Raw genomic sequence first — 15096 nt, forward strand, 5'->3', positions numbered from 1 at the left:
CTTGAACGTAATTCAATTGTTTATGCCATTTTTCTTGACAACGAAAAGGCCTTTGACCGAGTGTGGCAAGATGGCCTGCTTTACAAACTGAACCAAATTGAAATTCAAGGTAAATTGTGGAATCTGATATATATGTCGTATAAAACTGCAACAGCACATGTGCAGCATAGTGGACTAACAAGTCAAGTGTTTCGAATTGAACATGGAGTAGGTCAAGGCCGTGTGTTGTCTGCCTGGTTATTTTCCGTATTTATCAATGACTTGATTTGTGAACTATTATCGACACATTGTGGACTACTAGTAGGCCCGATAAGCATACCAACAATCTTGTTAGCTGATGACACAACTTTATTAAGCGCAACCTGTAAATGGTGCTCAGACATTATTAAACGTTGTTAACAGCTATGCGCTCAAATGGCGGTTAAAATATAATGCATCGAAAAGTAGTGTTTTGACTTTTACATCACCAAAAAAGACTCGCAACAATTATGACTCTGCAGCATGTCTTAACCTAGGTAATATTGTACTCGAAAGAAAACGTACATGTACTTACACTGGAACACTTATTAACTCAGATGGAAAAACTTTCGATAGATCAGATAAATCCGGTAAAAAGTTAAAACAGAAACTTCACTCACTATATACTGTTGGTGTTAATCCACGAGGGCCGAGTGCCTTAAGGCAACAACCATTTTCTTATCGGGGGCGGGCCTGGGATTTTTATTGTGTTCATATTTTTTTTTTCAGAACCTTCCTCCGATAATTTTTTTTTTCTTATGAGAAGGAAAGCAAAAAAATTTTTTCCTATAATGTGGAACAGAAATACATTTTTTTTTCTCAAAACCATAAAATTTACATAAAATTCATTTTAATTTTTTGATTGATGTAAAATGTAAAGTGCATGGCTCTGTCAGTATATCCTGGCATTGGCTGTTGTCTCTGTTGTGTTTTTTTAGCCACTTTCTACATTATGATATTCTCTGAGTCCGTCATACTGGTACCACAGTCCTTGAATTTTAATACTGCAATTGAAGTGGCCACCATTGTCATAAGTACTGGCAAAGAGTGAGTAGCTCCAAATTATAAACATCCACTGTTTCCAACTATGATAATTGACATTCCATTGAAAAAAGAGGTATAAAGAATGATACAGAATGATACAAAGGAAAATACTACCAGTATACAAGTCTGTGTGATACACAATCAGGGCTACTTTAAAAGACTGCTTATGATACCATATCTATCCATGTTATAAAATGACCATTTCATGTTTATAATAGTTGCAGTTTTAAGTATGTCTTAATGTAGTAGCATACATGCAGGATATTTGGAATGCTTTTAAATATTTGTGGATCAAACACTATTACAGGAAAATTCAAAAAGTAATAAGGTATAAATAGAAATCTTAGCGTAATCTGTAGACTGGACAGATGTTTATAATCTGCTGTTTCACTGTCTCAACTGTTGTTATTTTCACTATTCTCAAATTCAGCAGTGCAACATTTTTTTTCAAACAGGTGACAGCATAAAAAAATTTTCAGCTACAGTGCAAAACACAATTTTTTTTTCGGTCAGCTAGGCCATCAAAATATTTTTTTCTAAAAAATCCCAGGCCCCCCCAGATATGAAAATGGTTGTTGCCTAACTAATAACTTGATATGGAAAAGAGTTATTCTTACAACTGCACTTTATGGATGTGAAACTTTGGGTCAGCTACCCTACCGTGAAACTGAAATGTTGGAAATAACTCAAAGATATTTCGTCAGATTTATACTAATGATGGACAAACGTAGTCCGACTGACTCTTGTATTAGTAATGTTGGTTTGTTGTCTGTCGAAGGATATACTGATAAAATGAAACTTTTGTTTTTTGGGAGACTGTGTCGTTCAAAATCGACAACAAAATATAAACGGATGTTTAATTTTCGTATGGGACAAATATTAACCGGTGAGGCCAGTCAAATATCATTGACTTACGATTATATCAAAATTTTGATGAAATATGAATTTGATGTTTTTGTTGAAAACTTTGTGGCTGAAAATGTTTTTCCAGACAAGCTACTGTGGAGCGAAATTGTAAAACAGACTTTAGACATATACGAAGAAGACAAATGGAAACACTCAGTTGAACGGCGACCAGAACTTAAGCGGTTCCATAAAATACATACATGTTTGACGGAGCATCGTTTGTTACGACTAGCGGTAACTTATCCATCTCTAAATTCAAAATTTATGACGCTTGTAAAATTAGGATCCATAGCTGTACAAACAGGCAAATGCTCCTTGTGTAACTTATATAATACGGATATACTTATGCATTACATACTTTGCTGTACATCTCTTTTACAAATTCGGACAGAAATGATCTACAAAATTGTTGATATTCTTGACGTAGAAGATTCCGTTCGTTTCTTTAATCAAGATGATGACGAAATTGTCGAGTCGTTACTTGGAAGTATGAATCATACCATGCAAACTATAAATGCTGATGTATGGAGCCTCTTGATGTGCCACATAGCAGATTATATGTATAAACTATACCAGGTCTTCAATTATGATCTTTATAGTCACATATTTGATCTTAACTAATGTTGTTCTTGTATGAAATTGGTGAATTATAGACGTTTTGTTTTCGACTCTATTTCATATGTAATTATGTAACTACCTATAGACTTTTTTTTTTATTGCTGTTGTTTAGAATATGTAAATATGTTAGTGTTATTTTCTTGAATCTGTTCTTATAATATAAATTGTAAAATCTTCATATATGGAGGAAATAAAGATAATTTATCAATCAAACCATATAAACAGAAGTATGTAATCGTAATCAACAGACAGAATTGAGGCCTACAACGAGTAAACTTGTTCGCGAATGTACGACAATCATGGCTGTAGAAATTGGAAAATCTGTCGGCTATGATGAACCGAATAATGTTGTAACATGCTCTTACTTATCATCACGTACTGTGGATTCATTTATTTTCCTTGGTACCAAATTTGGTGGATTGAGGAAAACGTGCATATTCGTGGATCATTATTTAAGGGAGTTGACTTCTCAGTTTCAAAGTAATTAACTTTTCAAAACATTAGTTTATATTGATAGGGGATCAATAAAGGAATCCAAAGAGCAAAACAAATATATAGGTCACTGTGCTTGCATTCGAGATATTAGCCTTTGAGATTCTGGCGTGAAAATATTCTCTCTTGACTTTTCATAGCTTTATCATTGACAAGTTTAAGTTCTCAAAAACTATAAAAAGAATAATTCAAATTTTAGAAGACTTTTACAGATGGCTTATCATGATATATGTAAAAGATTTACGAAAAGAAAAATGGGGGTTACCGGGCGAATTTTTTCAAGGCATTCAAATGGATAAAACCAGAGGATTCCGAAAATCTGACAAGAAATTCAAAACATGACAAGCCAGCTTCCTTAATTTCGTGGTTTTGGCAAAGTCTGCATACATTCCTTTTGAAATTTGTAATTCGTTGAACATTTAAATTCGTGGTTCTCCAGTAACCACGAAATCCACGAATATTAATATCCAGCGAATATTGATGAATCCACATTCTAATATGACGTCCTTATTACGCTTTGTAAACAAAGCCGTGTTCTAATGAGCACAAAATATGTTTGACACATGCGCACGAACTGTTTATATTAACGTTATTTCCATCGTTATCCTTTAAAATATATACATTTAAGCAGCTAAAATAAACTTTTATTATATTTTTTTTTTATGAAACAACATATATTTACCCTGCTCGTAGCATTTAAACTTATCAAATTTGAAATGCAATGCACAGACTCCTCGAGAAGGAAAAGGGAACAGCCAAACATTTTTACGGTAATTTCGTACGCTTCGACCTATAAAAATACTGTATTTGTCCTATTAGAATCGAAATAATTCCTTCATGTCATGCTCTATGCTCATTTTAACATGAATAGGCATTATATTTGACCACATTTTACACCTCGCTAACGCTCAGTGTAAAATATCGACAAATATAATGCCTACCCATGTTAAAATGAGCATAGAGCATGACATGAAGGAATTATTTCTTAAGTATATGCGTGGTTTTTTTTCCAGACTGTTAACTGACACGACAGAGTAAGTTTGCACAGGCTTGCAGAATGTTTTATAGAGTAAAGATGCATATATGTAAACTTTAAGTCAACAGATTATAATGGAAATTTATAATGTTCTTACATCGTTAGCAAGCACACTGGTCCTAGAAAAAGACTACTTTGTGATTTTTTTGACAATAACTATAAAGATCAGAAACATGTTAGAACCAATTTATTAACCCATTTGTGTTATCCAGATGTGTCCTCTTTATGTAGCTCTTGGTGATTTGGCGGCTTTTGTTGGTGACGGGACAGCCAATGTGTTAACCCGTTTACCAATATTTCGTTGAGCTATTAATTTCAGTTCTTCGTGTGTTAGCGGCCTCAGCTCGGTTTGTTCTTCTGGTATCTCCAATTCTTCGTCATCACTATTAAAGAAACAAATAATGTTCTTTTTTGAAAAACTGATCATGCTTAAACCTTTAACATGTGTTTCAAACAAGAGTGTCTGCATGCTCGTCTTCAGACCTTCAGTTAGAATAGACTGAAAATTCCGTCAAACTTATTTCTACCCATATCCAAAATAATTTTTAAATTTAATCGTCATTTACTATCATGTTTTACATGTTCTCTGTCCGGGATGAATATTTCTTTAACCAATAAACATGCGATTAGAGGCAAACACAAATACCACTTAGGCATAATACCAGATTTACGATTGAAGAATATAAAACCGGACTCATATGGTTAACTGTAGAATCAACATACACCTGAGGCTGACGATCTGACAAATATTGAACTGTGGATACATTTATTATGCGTTAATGTATGATATAAATAATAAATATGAGCACCGATTGCTATGTTTTGAGTCTTTAAATGTTTGCTAAAGGTTAAAAGAATTCCACATGACACAATAAGTTCTTGGTGCTAACATAAACGGTACCAGTTGCACATTTCGATAGTTATGTCGCTTTAGTGATGCTTAAAGCCAAAGAATTTGAAATCCAAATACAAACATGACAAACGTTCAAGAGTGGAATATGTTTTCGTTTTTTTTTTATATATGAAATCAGATTTCATAATCTAATATCTTCAAAAGTCTGTCTCTCTAGTTTGTTGCTTGTATATGCAAAACAAATAAAGGGAGGGGGTAAACATATGTAGCTGAGAACAGATTTTAGGATCAATGACTAATCAAAGATTTAAGGAATGATGTGTTAATCTTACACCGATAAACTTTACTGAAGATCTGGAAGATGGTTGACTATTCAGTTGACCATACACAAACAAAATAAAAAAGAACTTCTCTTGAAATACAGATTATCATAAAGTTCGAATATGATTTCAGGATTATCAGAAGTTCAAAAAAAATTACTTTATATATACCGTCAGACTAGTTTTGAATAGACGCCGATAGACATCGAAATGCTAAACATGATATTATAAGCATGGTACTTTTGAAAAATAATTATGGATATTTACCGATCAATTGGTAGATAGGACTGATAGTAATCAAAGGAATGGAAATGTACTCACGCGGCTGATGGTGGATTAATGGAAATCGGTGGCGGTTCAGTCACCTTTGTCATCTGTGTACTAGGAGTCGAGGGCTCTCCTTTCTTGTCTTTCTTTTCAGGAGGAGGTGGATTTTTCTGAAATATGATAGGACTTGTTCAAACTACTGAAAGGCATGTAATTCTCTGTACATTCCACGGAAAATATAAATATCCATATGCATTTGTTTAAGTTTGAAAAGACTGAACTTCCCAAGTTAACAAGTCATCACCCGGTGACGGTCATCAGAGAGACTTCGAAAAAAAGAAACAATAAGATATTCAGCTTAATAACATTTAGATGCAACACGACGGGTGCCACATGTGGAGCAGGATCTGCTTACCCCTCCGGAGCACCTGAGATCACCCCTAGTTTTTGTGGGGTTCGTGTTGTTTATTCTTTAGTTTTCTATGTTGTGGCATGTGTAGTTATCGTTTGTTTGTTTGTCTTTTTTTTTCATTTTTAGCCATGGCGTTGTCAGTTTATTTTCGATTTATGAGTTTGACTGTCCCTCTGGTATCTTTCGCCCCTCTTTTAGAATGAAAATGGGGAATGTGTTAAAGAAGCAACAGACCCTACCAAAGAACAGACAACTGCCGATGGCCACCAATGGGTTTTCAACATATTCAACACAGCGAGAAAATCCCGCACCCGGAGGCGGGCTGTTTTGTCGTAAGTTACATTCTGTCATCATATGAAATAATTCAGACGTAAACGTCGTAAATTGCTTGGTAATTCTTTACTTTTTTCAAATAATAGAAACTTATAAATCAAAAGGCTGTTGCAATTTCTGTTCAATTGGCTAGTGATATATATTAGAGGATAAAAGGGAAATAGTTATGCTCCAATATTGAACCATTTGTATATTTGTTAATTTATGGACTAATATCTTATCCGACGACCTTTCTTTAACTTACTAAATATACCGATTCTTCATTTGGAAATTCCCTATTTCATGTAAAAAGAATAGCAATCATTCACAGTTTTCATCAGTCAGATTCTGACATTCTATAATTAACATACTAGTAATGTACGTTTCACATGTCTGTCTTCAACCAGATATGATTCTAGAGCTTTATTATAATCAACGATCGCCCATGTGCAGGTTAACTTTCTCGCACTGTCTGTAATTTGCTATTTAAAATCAAATGCAAACTGTTCAAAAATGAAACGCATCCAACCAATGACGCATCAATATTTTCTTGATTAGCCAATGAAAATACCCACAATCTGTATGGAAACTCTAACGCGATTGAATACATACGTACCTTCATTTCATTGTATTCATGTTTCTGTAAGTAATCCATAGTTTTTCCCTCAATTATTCCCATGTACTTCATGATATTTTTATTGGTGACGCCCTTTTCACTGCCCAGCATATCTTTAATGGATGATGGGTCACAATCAATGGCTCCAAACAGATGCAGAACACCACTTTTTAACTGGTCAAGCGTTTTATTTATTTCCACAAGCTTTTTGTTGCCTTGCTCCGTTTCCTTTGTTATTTTATCTCCCCGTATCTGATGAAACAAACACATTTCTTTTAATATTAATCATCTCGCATTTAACATTTCAGTTACTTTAGGGACAAAACTTCGAACAAGGTAACTTCGTTAGTCCTTATTCCATGAATAAAAGAGTAAAGTTCACATATGATTACAGACATAAAACTGTCTGAAATACGTAATTCTTAACTTTTGAAGACGGGTATAAAACTGACTATTTCTGATTTTAATTTTGTTAACAATATTTGTATTTTTTTTTTATTTACTTTTTTATCCAGTGGATATCACTAGGGATAAACTAAAGAGTACACATACTACAGTAGCTGTTGATAATCATCATTAAATAATTTAATTTTGGATGTAACGCGTCTTCTGATTGGCTGACGTTATTTTGTTATCAGCCCATAGACATCATTTAGTCATGTGACCGTGACGTCATCAACATTTTTTTCGTGGTTTTCTACGGTTTAAAATGGAATTTAGAATTAAATTATAAGAAATGACTGTAATATTTTTTCTGTCTATTCGAAATAACGAAGTGTGTACTATTCAAGGGAGGCAATCATGTCACACTTACATCTCGATATTGCAAGTACATTCAATATTGCACCTTTTTTTATCATCTTAGTATTACACATGCTTTTTGTTTACGAAATCGGAATTGAAGAGGAAAAATACAACCGATATTTCATTTTATCCTGCAATCAGCTATTTTACTACAGATAAAGCTATACGTATAAACGTTAGCTTTATACGCCAATGACCCCAACTAACCTATTAGCCCCGCGTACTTACCGGAACTACAATATTTCATCAACAACGTCACGTCACAACCATGACAACGTATAGTAACAATGGTCAAACTTTTATAAATTTAAACTTGTTATGTCTTCAAACTGGTAATTTATATACCATGTTTATCAAATGTTATTAATAAGTTCATTTTCCCTTTCTAATTCCTTAAAATGTCAATGTCTTACCGCCTGGACTAAGCTCATAGGGAAATATCCCAAAATGGTACCCCAAGAGGGAAATTCCAAACACTTTATTTTTTAACAATATTTGTTACATATTTTTTTCTTCATTTTTTTATCGACTTCAGTATAAAAACAATATACGTATAGTGTCTTGAAATATGAAATTTATTTGTATTCGGCACGAAACGGGAAAATGCTCGGTAAAACCTCGCATTTTCCCGTTTCTAAGACTCATACAAATAAATTTCATATTTCAAGACACTATACGTATATTGTCTGAATATAGATTATAAAATAAATATTATTACCTCCAATTCTTGTAAAACTTTAATTCTCTCGTCTTCTTGTTTTATACCATCCGCTTCAATTCGTTTGATTTCTCTATTCATTTCATCTATTTCCCGCTGAAGGTGTTCAACTTCGTCGTTTAGTTCATTGACATAGTTGTACAGAGCAAAATTTTCATCTTCTTTTTTGATGAAATTATCGACGATTGTTTCGATGTCTGTTTCCCCTGTGGCTTCTTTTATTTTATCAATCGCTTCCTCGAACGTTTGTATTTGTACGTTTTCGGCGTCAGTATCCTTGTCCTTTGAATCTAGATGTACATAAAATAATGTTAGAAAGAAAGCTTTTCTTTTATCAAAAAATTTAACTGGTAGTACCAGTGGCGGATCATGATCTTATCATGAGAGGGGACCTGCTCCAGTTTTACTTCAGTGATTTCCTATATAATAAATCAAAATCTTTCCACAAAAAAGGAGGGGAGGGTCATGCCCGGCCCCCTAGCCCCTCTTATACGCCTTTGAGTTTATATTGTTATAATCATTAAATCTCTAAATGATATGCCATGAGCAGTTTGTGAAACAAATAAGACACTTCCATTAAAATTACCTGTTGCATCCAAGTTATACATACTAAATGGGTCAATATATTAGACAGTACAACAAAACGCTAACATGAAATCTTGTAGTTGTATTTTCTTTTTCGCAAGCTTAACTTCAAATATTCTCAAATCTGAAGTCTGCAGAATATTATTGTGCCAGGAACCCAGACTTAACAAAACACACCAATCGACTGACTACTTTAAAACGAATAAAAGTACAAGCAAAGCCAACAAACAATGCATGAACCAGAGCTATCATAGGAGGGTCATAATGACGATAGATTGTACACTTTCTTTTAGACGATAAAAACATTGACTGATTTTGACGAATCACGTCAATTTTTTTCCAAAAATGTCGGTAACGATAATTATATATGAGACCTCTGACGAATCACAATAAGGGCATTTTGATGAATCACGTTAAAATTTTGCAAATTTGACGCTACCGGTAGCCGAAAATTACTGTTTGGCGCCTGACGTTGAAGGGCATTACTAGCCTCTTATAGTATTCCCATCTCCCTTATTTTTTGTGATTGTAAGTTAGTAGCTAGGTGACAAACTTTAGGGGTAAATCACAACATCTACAACATTTCTTACTTTTGCTTTTCTTTGCCTCTTCTTCCTCTTTATACAATGCACGGTCATTTGACTTCGCATTGAAAAACTCTTTTAGTTTGTTGTCATGGTGAATAACCCGCTGCAGATCTTTCATTTCCGACTCATGCTGAGCAATGTCCTTTTCACTTCTTTCTTTCAGGGCTATCATTTTTGTTTGTGCTTCATCTCTGCATAAATTTTATAAAAACTAAAGAGGTTTCTTCTTATACAGACTATTTGGTGGATATCAAAATAAATATATCAGTTACAATGAAATGACATGATCTCCAAGAAATAAGTATACCCGAGAAATACATCCCATTATGTCACTCATCTGCCGGTCATGGTCATGTTAAAAAAAGAATAGCGTATATTATCCAAGAATTGAAATACAGAATAATTTTTAACTCGGGGCCGAATAACACCGATAATGATCTCATTCGCTACTTGCATTCGGGAATTTTAATGTGATGGAATATTTTCGATTTAAGGGTACACCAAAATATTACCAGTGACTAACTCAAGTGAGACATTTTTGCAAAAAAAACGTGAATTTCAATGTGCTGGAATACTTTCGATTTAAGGGTACATAAAAATATTGCCAGTGACAAACTCAAGTGAGACATTTTTGCAAACAATGTGAATTTTAATGTGCTGGGATATTTTCGATTTAAGGGTACAGAAAAATATTACCAGTGACTAACTCAAGTGAGACATTTTACATTTTTGCAAAAAAACATATGTAATAAAGTTTCCGTTATCTCTTTACAATTGTTGTTATTTGTCCGCGGTTATTAATAAGGGTATGAGGCGAAGCCGATATTAATAATGGCATCCAAGGACAGTGGGCGTTATTATACAAATCTTAAACATAAAACAAGACAATCACGAAAACACCCTTTATCAATACTATGCAATTACTTGAAATTTAGTTAACATGGGCCTGTTATACTAAAAGTTAGTATAATAGCCCCCCCCCCCCTAGATTTAACGTAAAACATCCAAATGATGTAATGCAATTTACATTTACCTTTCTTCATAAGCCACAGAAGCTTTAGAGATGACGTCATTCATTTTCTTAGTAGTTTCATTCAGCTCCTTGCTGATCTTTTTATACAAGTTATCAAATACACTCCTCTCCTGTCTTAGATGGTCTATCTCTTTACGAAGATGTCCGTTAACAGCTAACTGGTTGTTGAACTTAACTGTAGCCTACAAAATTTGCATTTGTGTTTAAGCTATCAGATAATCAAAACGAACGTATTTCCAAATGAACAATAAAAACTTCAGACATTTCAACATCTTATGGTATCTATTTTACAAAAAATCGCTCATAAAGTTACTTGGTAATCTTTTTTTTAAATATCAATTTTAGTTTAAATGATAGGAAATTTTTAGTGGGAACTCATTTTTGTTCTATGACTACATATGTCCGTCAGCATATTAAAATTGTCCGTAGTTTATACGTAACTCTCAGAATTTTGAATCGAGTTCATTAAACGAGTACAATACAAAAAGAGAGAATTAAATTCAAAAGTTACACAGAATTGCTTATTTTAAAAGAAGTAAAACTGTAATAACAACGACCAATGCCGCAACGGACGAGGGTGCGTAGTAGCAGTTATTATTTAAATTCATGTCACAAATCTTGAAAGTGTTTTTTTTCATAAGAATATTGATTTTAAAGTTTAACTTATACTTAGTAGTTAAACAGATAAAATATATACCTTATTTAGACGGTTTTCCATAACATGGATTTTCTTCAGGATATTTTTTTCTGTTATGATCTCCGTGTTACTTCCGTTTTGCTTTCTCTGGTTGGCAATTTTTCTCTCTGCCTTAAGAATCTACAACGAAAGAAAATGTAATTACTGTGGTACAGTTATGAGCCTAGTCGCAATGTCAAACTGGGCTTTACACTTACCATTTCAGCCTTAATCTCTATAATAAGCTGGGACCTTTGAAAACCAATCACAAACTGTTCCAATAAGGAAAGGTTGGAGAGATTTCCCGCAAAAGCTACCCAGTATATATAAAAAAAAAATAGGAAGAAATGCACGTTACTTTCATTGAAATTTTTTAACATCATCTCAAAGTCGCACTGCTATACTCATGATACTGTTTATAAATAGGACCTATATTTTCTTCTAATAAAAGTTCCGAACTCGAACTTTTTAACAGGTCGTCTCGCTTCAGCTATGGAATTTCATTGAAAAGGAACAGTACTAAGATATAGCAGCATAAACTTTTTAGAAATGAACAAGTAAATACTAGAAAACAAGAATGTGTCCATAGTACACAGATGCCCCGCTCACACTATCATTTTTTTTTGTTTCATGGACCGTGAAATTTGAGTGAAAATTAAGATTAGATAGATCATATCATGAGGAACTTGTGTACTAAGGTTTAGGTTGATTGGACTTCAACTTCATAAAAAAAACTACCTTGACAAAAACTTTAACTTGAAGAGGAACAACGGAAGAACGAACGGACGAAGGAATGCCCAGACCAGAAAACATAAGGCCCCTCTACTATTGTAGGTGGGGCATAAACATATAAGAAAATTTAAATTTGCACGACCCTACCCACATGAATACATTACCTCATTATCTAATTCATTAACTCTCATTTTCTCTAACTTGATGCTGTTGTTATAGTAATCCAGACTTTCTATTAGATTAAACAGTTTCTCTGTATCATCCAGGTCTTTGTTCTCGTTCTTGTCACTCTGAGCTAACTTCAATACTGTTCTCATATCGAGATTCTCTTTGGATAAGTTTGCTATTTCAGACCTTGTATAAAATATAAAATTGTTTTCTTGAAAGTAACATTTTGGTAACAGATTTTGATTGATTGATTAATTGATTGATTTTTGTTGTTTAATACTGTACCTCCTTCTGAACTATTGGCTAATTCGTGGCGGTAAGTTTTTGTTAATGGAGAACGCTAGAGAGCCTGTATAAAAATCGGCAGGAAAACTGTCAATCCTAGACAATTAGGATAACAGTCGAACGCATTTGCCACGTGCTGGCTGGATTAGAAATCACAACCTCTGTGTAGACAGTGTTATCTACTTAGACAACTCGGCCATCGAGGCTCCATACAGATTTTGAAAGACGGACGGCACAATTATCTACTTTTTAAAGTTTATTATCTAATTGCTTGACCAACTCTTCTCAACATAAAATATGTCAACTCAATAGCCACTACATGCCGATATATCCATTTTTGTTTGTTTCTTCCTTTCGTTAATTTATAAATCCTTAATGTTTAGTTAGATGAGCGACAATAACCAATCGCTGTTGTATGATATCTTTTCACTTGATATTACTTATCAATGTATTTTATATCAGAAACCAGACGGGTGTGGAATGTGGAGCAGAGTTCATTTTCTTTTCTTTTCTTTTGCAGGGTTCGTGTTGCTCAGTATGAAAGTTTTTGTGATTTGTTATGTAGACAGTTGTGTTCTTTGTCGTCGTTTTTTTGTTTGTGTAATGATTTTCAGGGGTGGATACAGCCATTTTAAAAAAGAGGGGTTCCTAACCCAGGACAAAGGGGGGGGGGGGGGGGGGGGGGGGGTTCCAATTACATGTCCCCATTCAAATGCATTGTTCGTCCAAAAAAAAGCGGGGGTTCCAACCCCCGGAACCCCCCCCCCTCTGTATCCGCGCCTGATTTTGTCGGTCTGTCTTTGACTTTGGCGTTTTGATTCTAACTTGGTTGTCTCCCGTTTGTCTACGATTTTACTTTATAGATTTTAGGTACATTGAACCTATTTGAAAAAGATCGTATATAGATATAGGAAGATGTGGTGTGAGTGCCAATGAGACAACTCTCCATACAAATAACAATTTAAAAAGTAAACCATTATAGGTTAAAGTACGGCCTTCAACACGGAGCCTTAGCTCACACCGAACAACAAGCTATAAAGGGCCCCAAAATTACTAGTGTAAAACCATTCAAACGGGAAAACCAACGGTCTAATCTATATAAACAAAATGTATATGTTAGCGGCAATAAGTGAAATTAGGCATTAAGCTTAAATCCTAGGCAATAAGCTAACGACTAGGCATTAAGTTATTGCCTGAAATTTTCGAGGCATTAAGCTTATTGCCTGAAATCAGATAATGATTATTCATCTTATTGGCGAACATAATTTAAAGCAAAAAGTGGACTCTGGAATTTATGCATATTTGGTGAATTATTGATTTTCTTGATATAATTAAGTCGTTTCTATATAATATTTCTAATATTGCATGCATAATTATACATTCCTTTGACAGATCTTCAGTAAGTTTATTTAGTAATTTTTTCAGTTAAAAAACAGAATTAACTCAATGCTTTTTTCATGTTTTTGCGGTATTACAAAATAAAAATATTAAAAAAAGTGATTGTATCCAACTAAAAAACGGAGGAGATTATATAGAATAATTATAATATCTATTTGAAATGTTTTACATCTAAGTCAAGCTGGTTTAAATTTAAAACTAACATTCAAAACGATTTTGTTATACGTATTCATTTTGTTTCAAATCTCCTTTAGATAATTGTGAATTCACAGCTTAATTTGTAATTGAGGTATAATATTTTTGTAGACTTACTGTTGCTTTCTGAGATAATTTTGGGCCTCCTCGGCATAGGATCTTCTATCATTTTCCATAACACGTAGTTGTCTTTGTAACTTTGATAACTCCGAAGCCTGAGATACCTCATCCGACAGTTCATCGCCACTTTCCTGTTCCACGTCCCATTGTGGTGGATATTTATAATGCTGAAAATAGAATATCTATTTTTACATTGATATAAAACAAGATGTTGCATGATTGAAATATAAAGACAACTATCAATAAGAGATCATAGATGTGATGAAAACAACTATGTTAAACTTAAAAAAAGAGGTGGTATGATTGCCAATAAGACAGCTCTCCAGCAGAGACCAAAACGATGTAGAAGCAAGTAAAAATAGGTCACTGCCTTCAACAATGAGCGAAACTCATACCGCACAGAAAATTATTAAAGGTCCAGAATTGACAAATGTAAAATAAATTAACGAAAAGTCAAACGGTCTGATTCATGTAAAACAATAACAAACAAAAACAAAAAATGAGATACAACAAACAAGAAAACTGAATTACAGGCTCCTGACTTATAGGTCACCATACGACCTTCAACCATTATCAAAACTTATTATGTATAGTATAATATGACTGGCCGTGCAAAACCTTCAAAACATTATCAAATCCGGGAATAAAATTCAGATTTGATCAGAGCATTTTAGTTTTAATGTAACAGGTACAATTATTAACGAATAGTCTATGAAATTGAGAATTGAAATGTGAAATGTGCCAAAGAGACAACAACCTTACCAAAGATCAACAGCCAAAGGCCACCAATGGGTCTTTTAACCGACGAGAAAATCCCGCACACGGAGTCGGGTTTTTGCTTTCCCCGAAACAAAATGTGTACTAGTTAAGTGAAAATGAACGTCACACAAAACTCCGAAAA

General features: G+C 33.8%; 1 protein-coding gene across 1 annotated transcript; it reads right to left on the reverse strand.

The window, feature by feature from the left end:
• Positions 1-4284: 4284 nt before the first annotated feature.
• Positions 4285-14766, reverse strand: LOC139526408 (coiled-coil domain-containing protein 63-like). Its single transcript, XM_071321553.1, has 10 exons — positions 14749-14766; positions 14193-14362; positions 12194-12383; positions 11319-11438; positions 10622-10803; positions 9592-9779; positions 8417-8706; positions 6895-7146; positions 5609-5724; positions 4285-4497 (listed from the first exon to the last, which is right to left on the reverse strand). The coding sequence occupies exons 1-10, from the start codon at positions 14764-14766 to the stop codon at positions 4338-4340; spliced, it is 1686 nt and encodes a 561-aa protein (XP_071177654.1). The 3' UTR covers positions 4285-4337.
• Between the last annotated feature and the right edge of the window lie 330 nt (positions 14767-15096).

Source organism: Mytilus edulis, chromosome 6 (genome assembly GCF_963676685.1).
Source record: "Mytilus edulis chromosome 6, xbMytEdul2.2, whole genome shotgun sequence".
In the NCBI taxonomy this organism is placed as follows: domain Eukaryota; kingdom Metazoa; phylum Mollusca; class Bivalvia; order Mytilida; family Mytilidae; genus Mytilus; species Mytilus edulis.

Bases quoted from the DNA above. Each gene is read 5' to 3' on its own strand.
- LOC139526408 (XM_071321553.1), bottom strand. The intron at 10,804-11,318 runs GTATATATTTTA...CAAATTTTGTAG, and splicing joins TGGAAAACCGTCTAAATAAG to GCTACAGTTAAGTTCAACAA. The intron at 9,780-10,621 runs GTAAATGTAAAT...AAATTTATGCAG, and splicing joins TCTGTGGCTTATGAAGAAAG to AGATGAAGCACAAACAAAAA.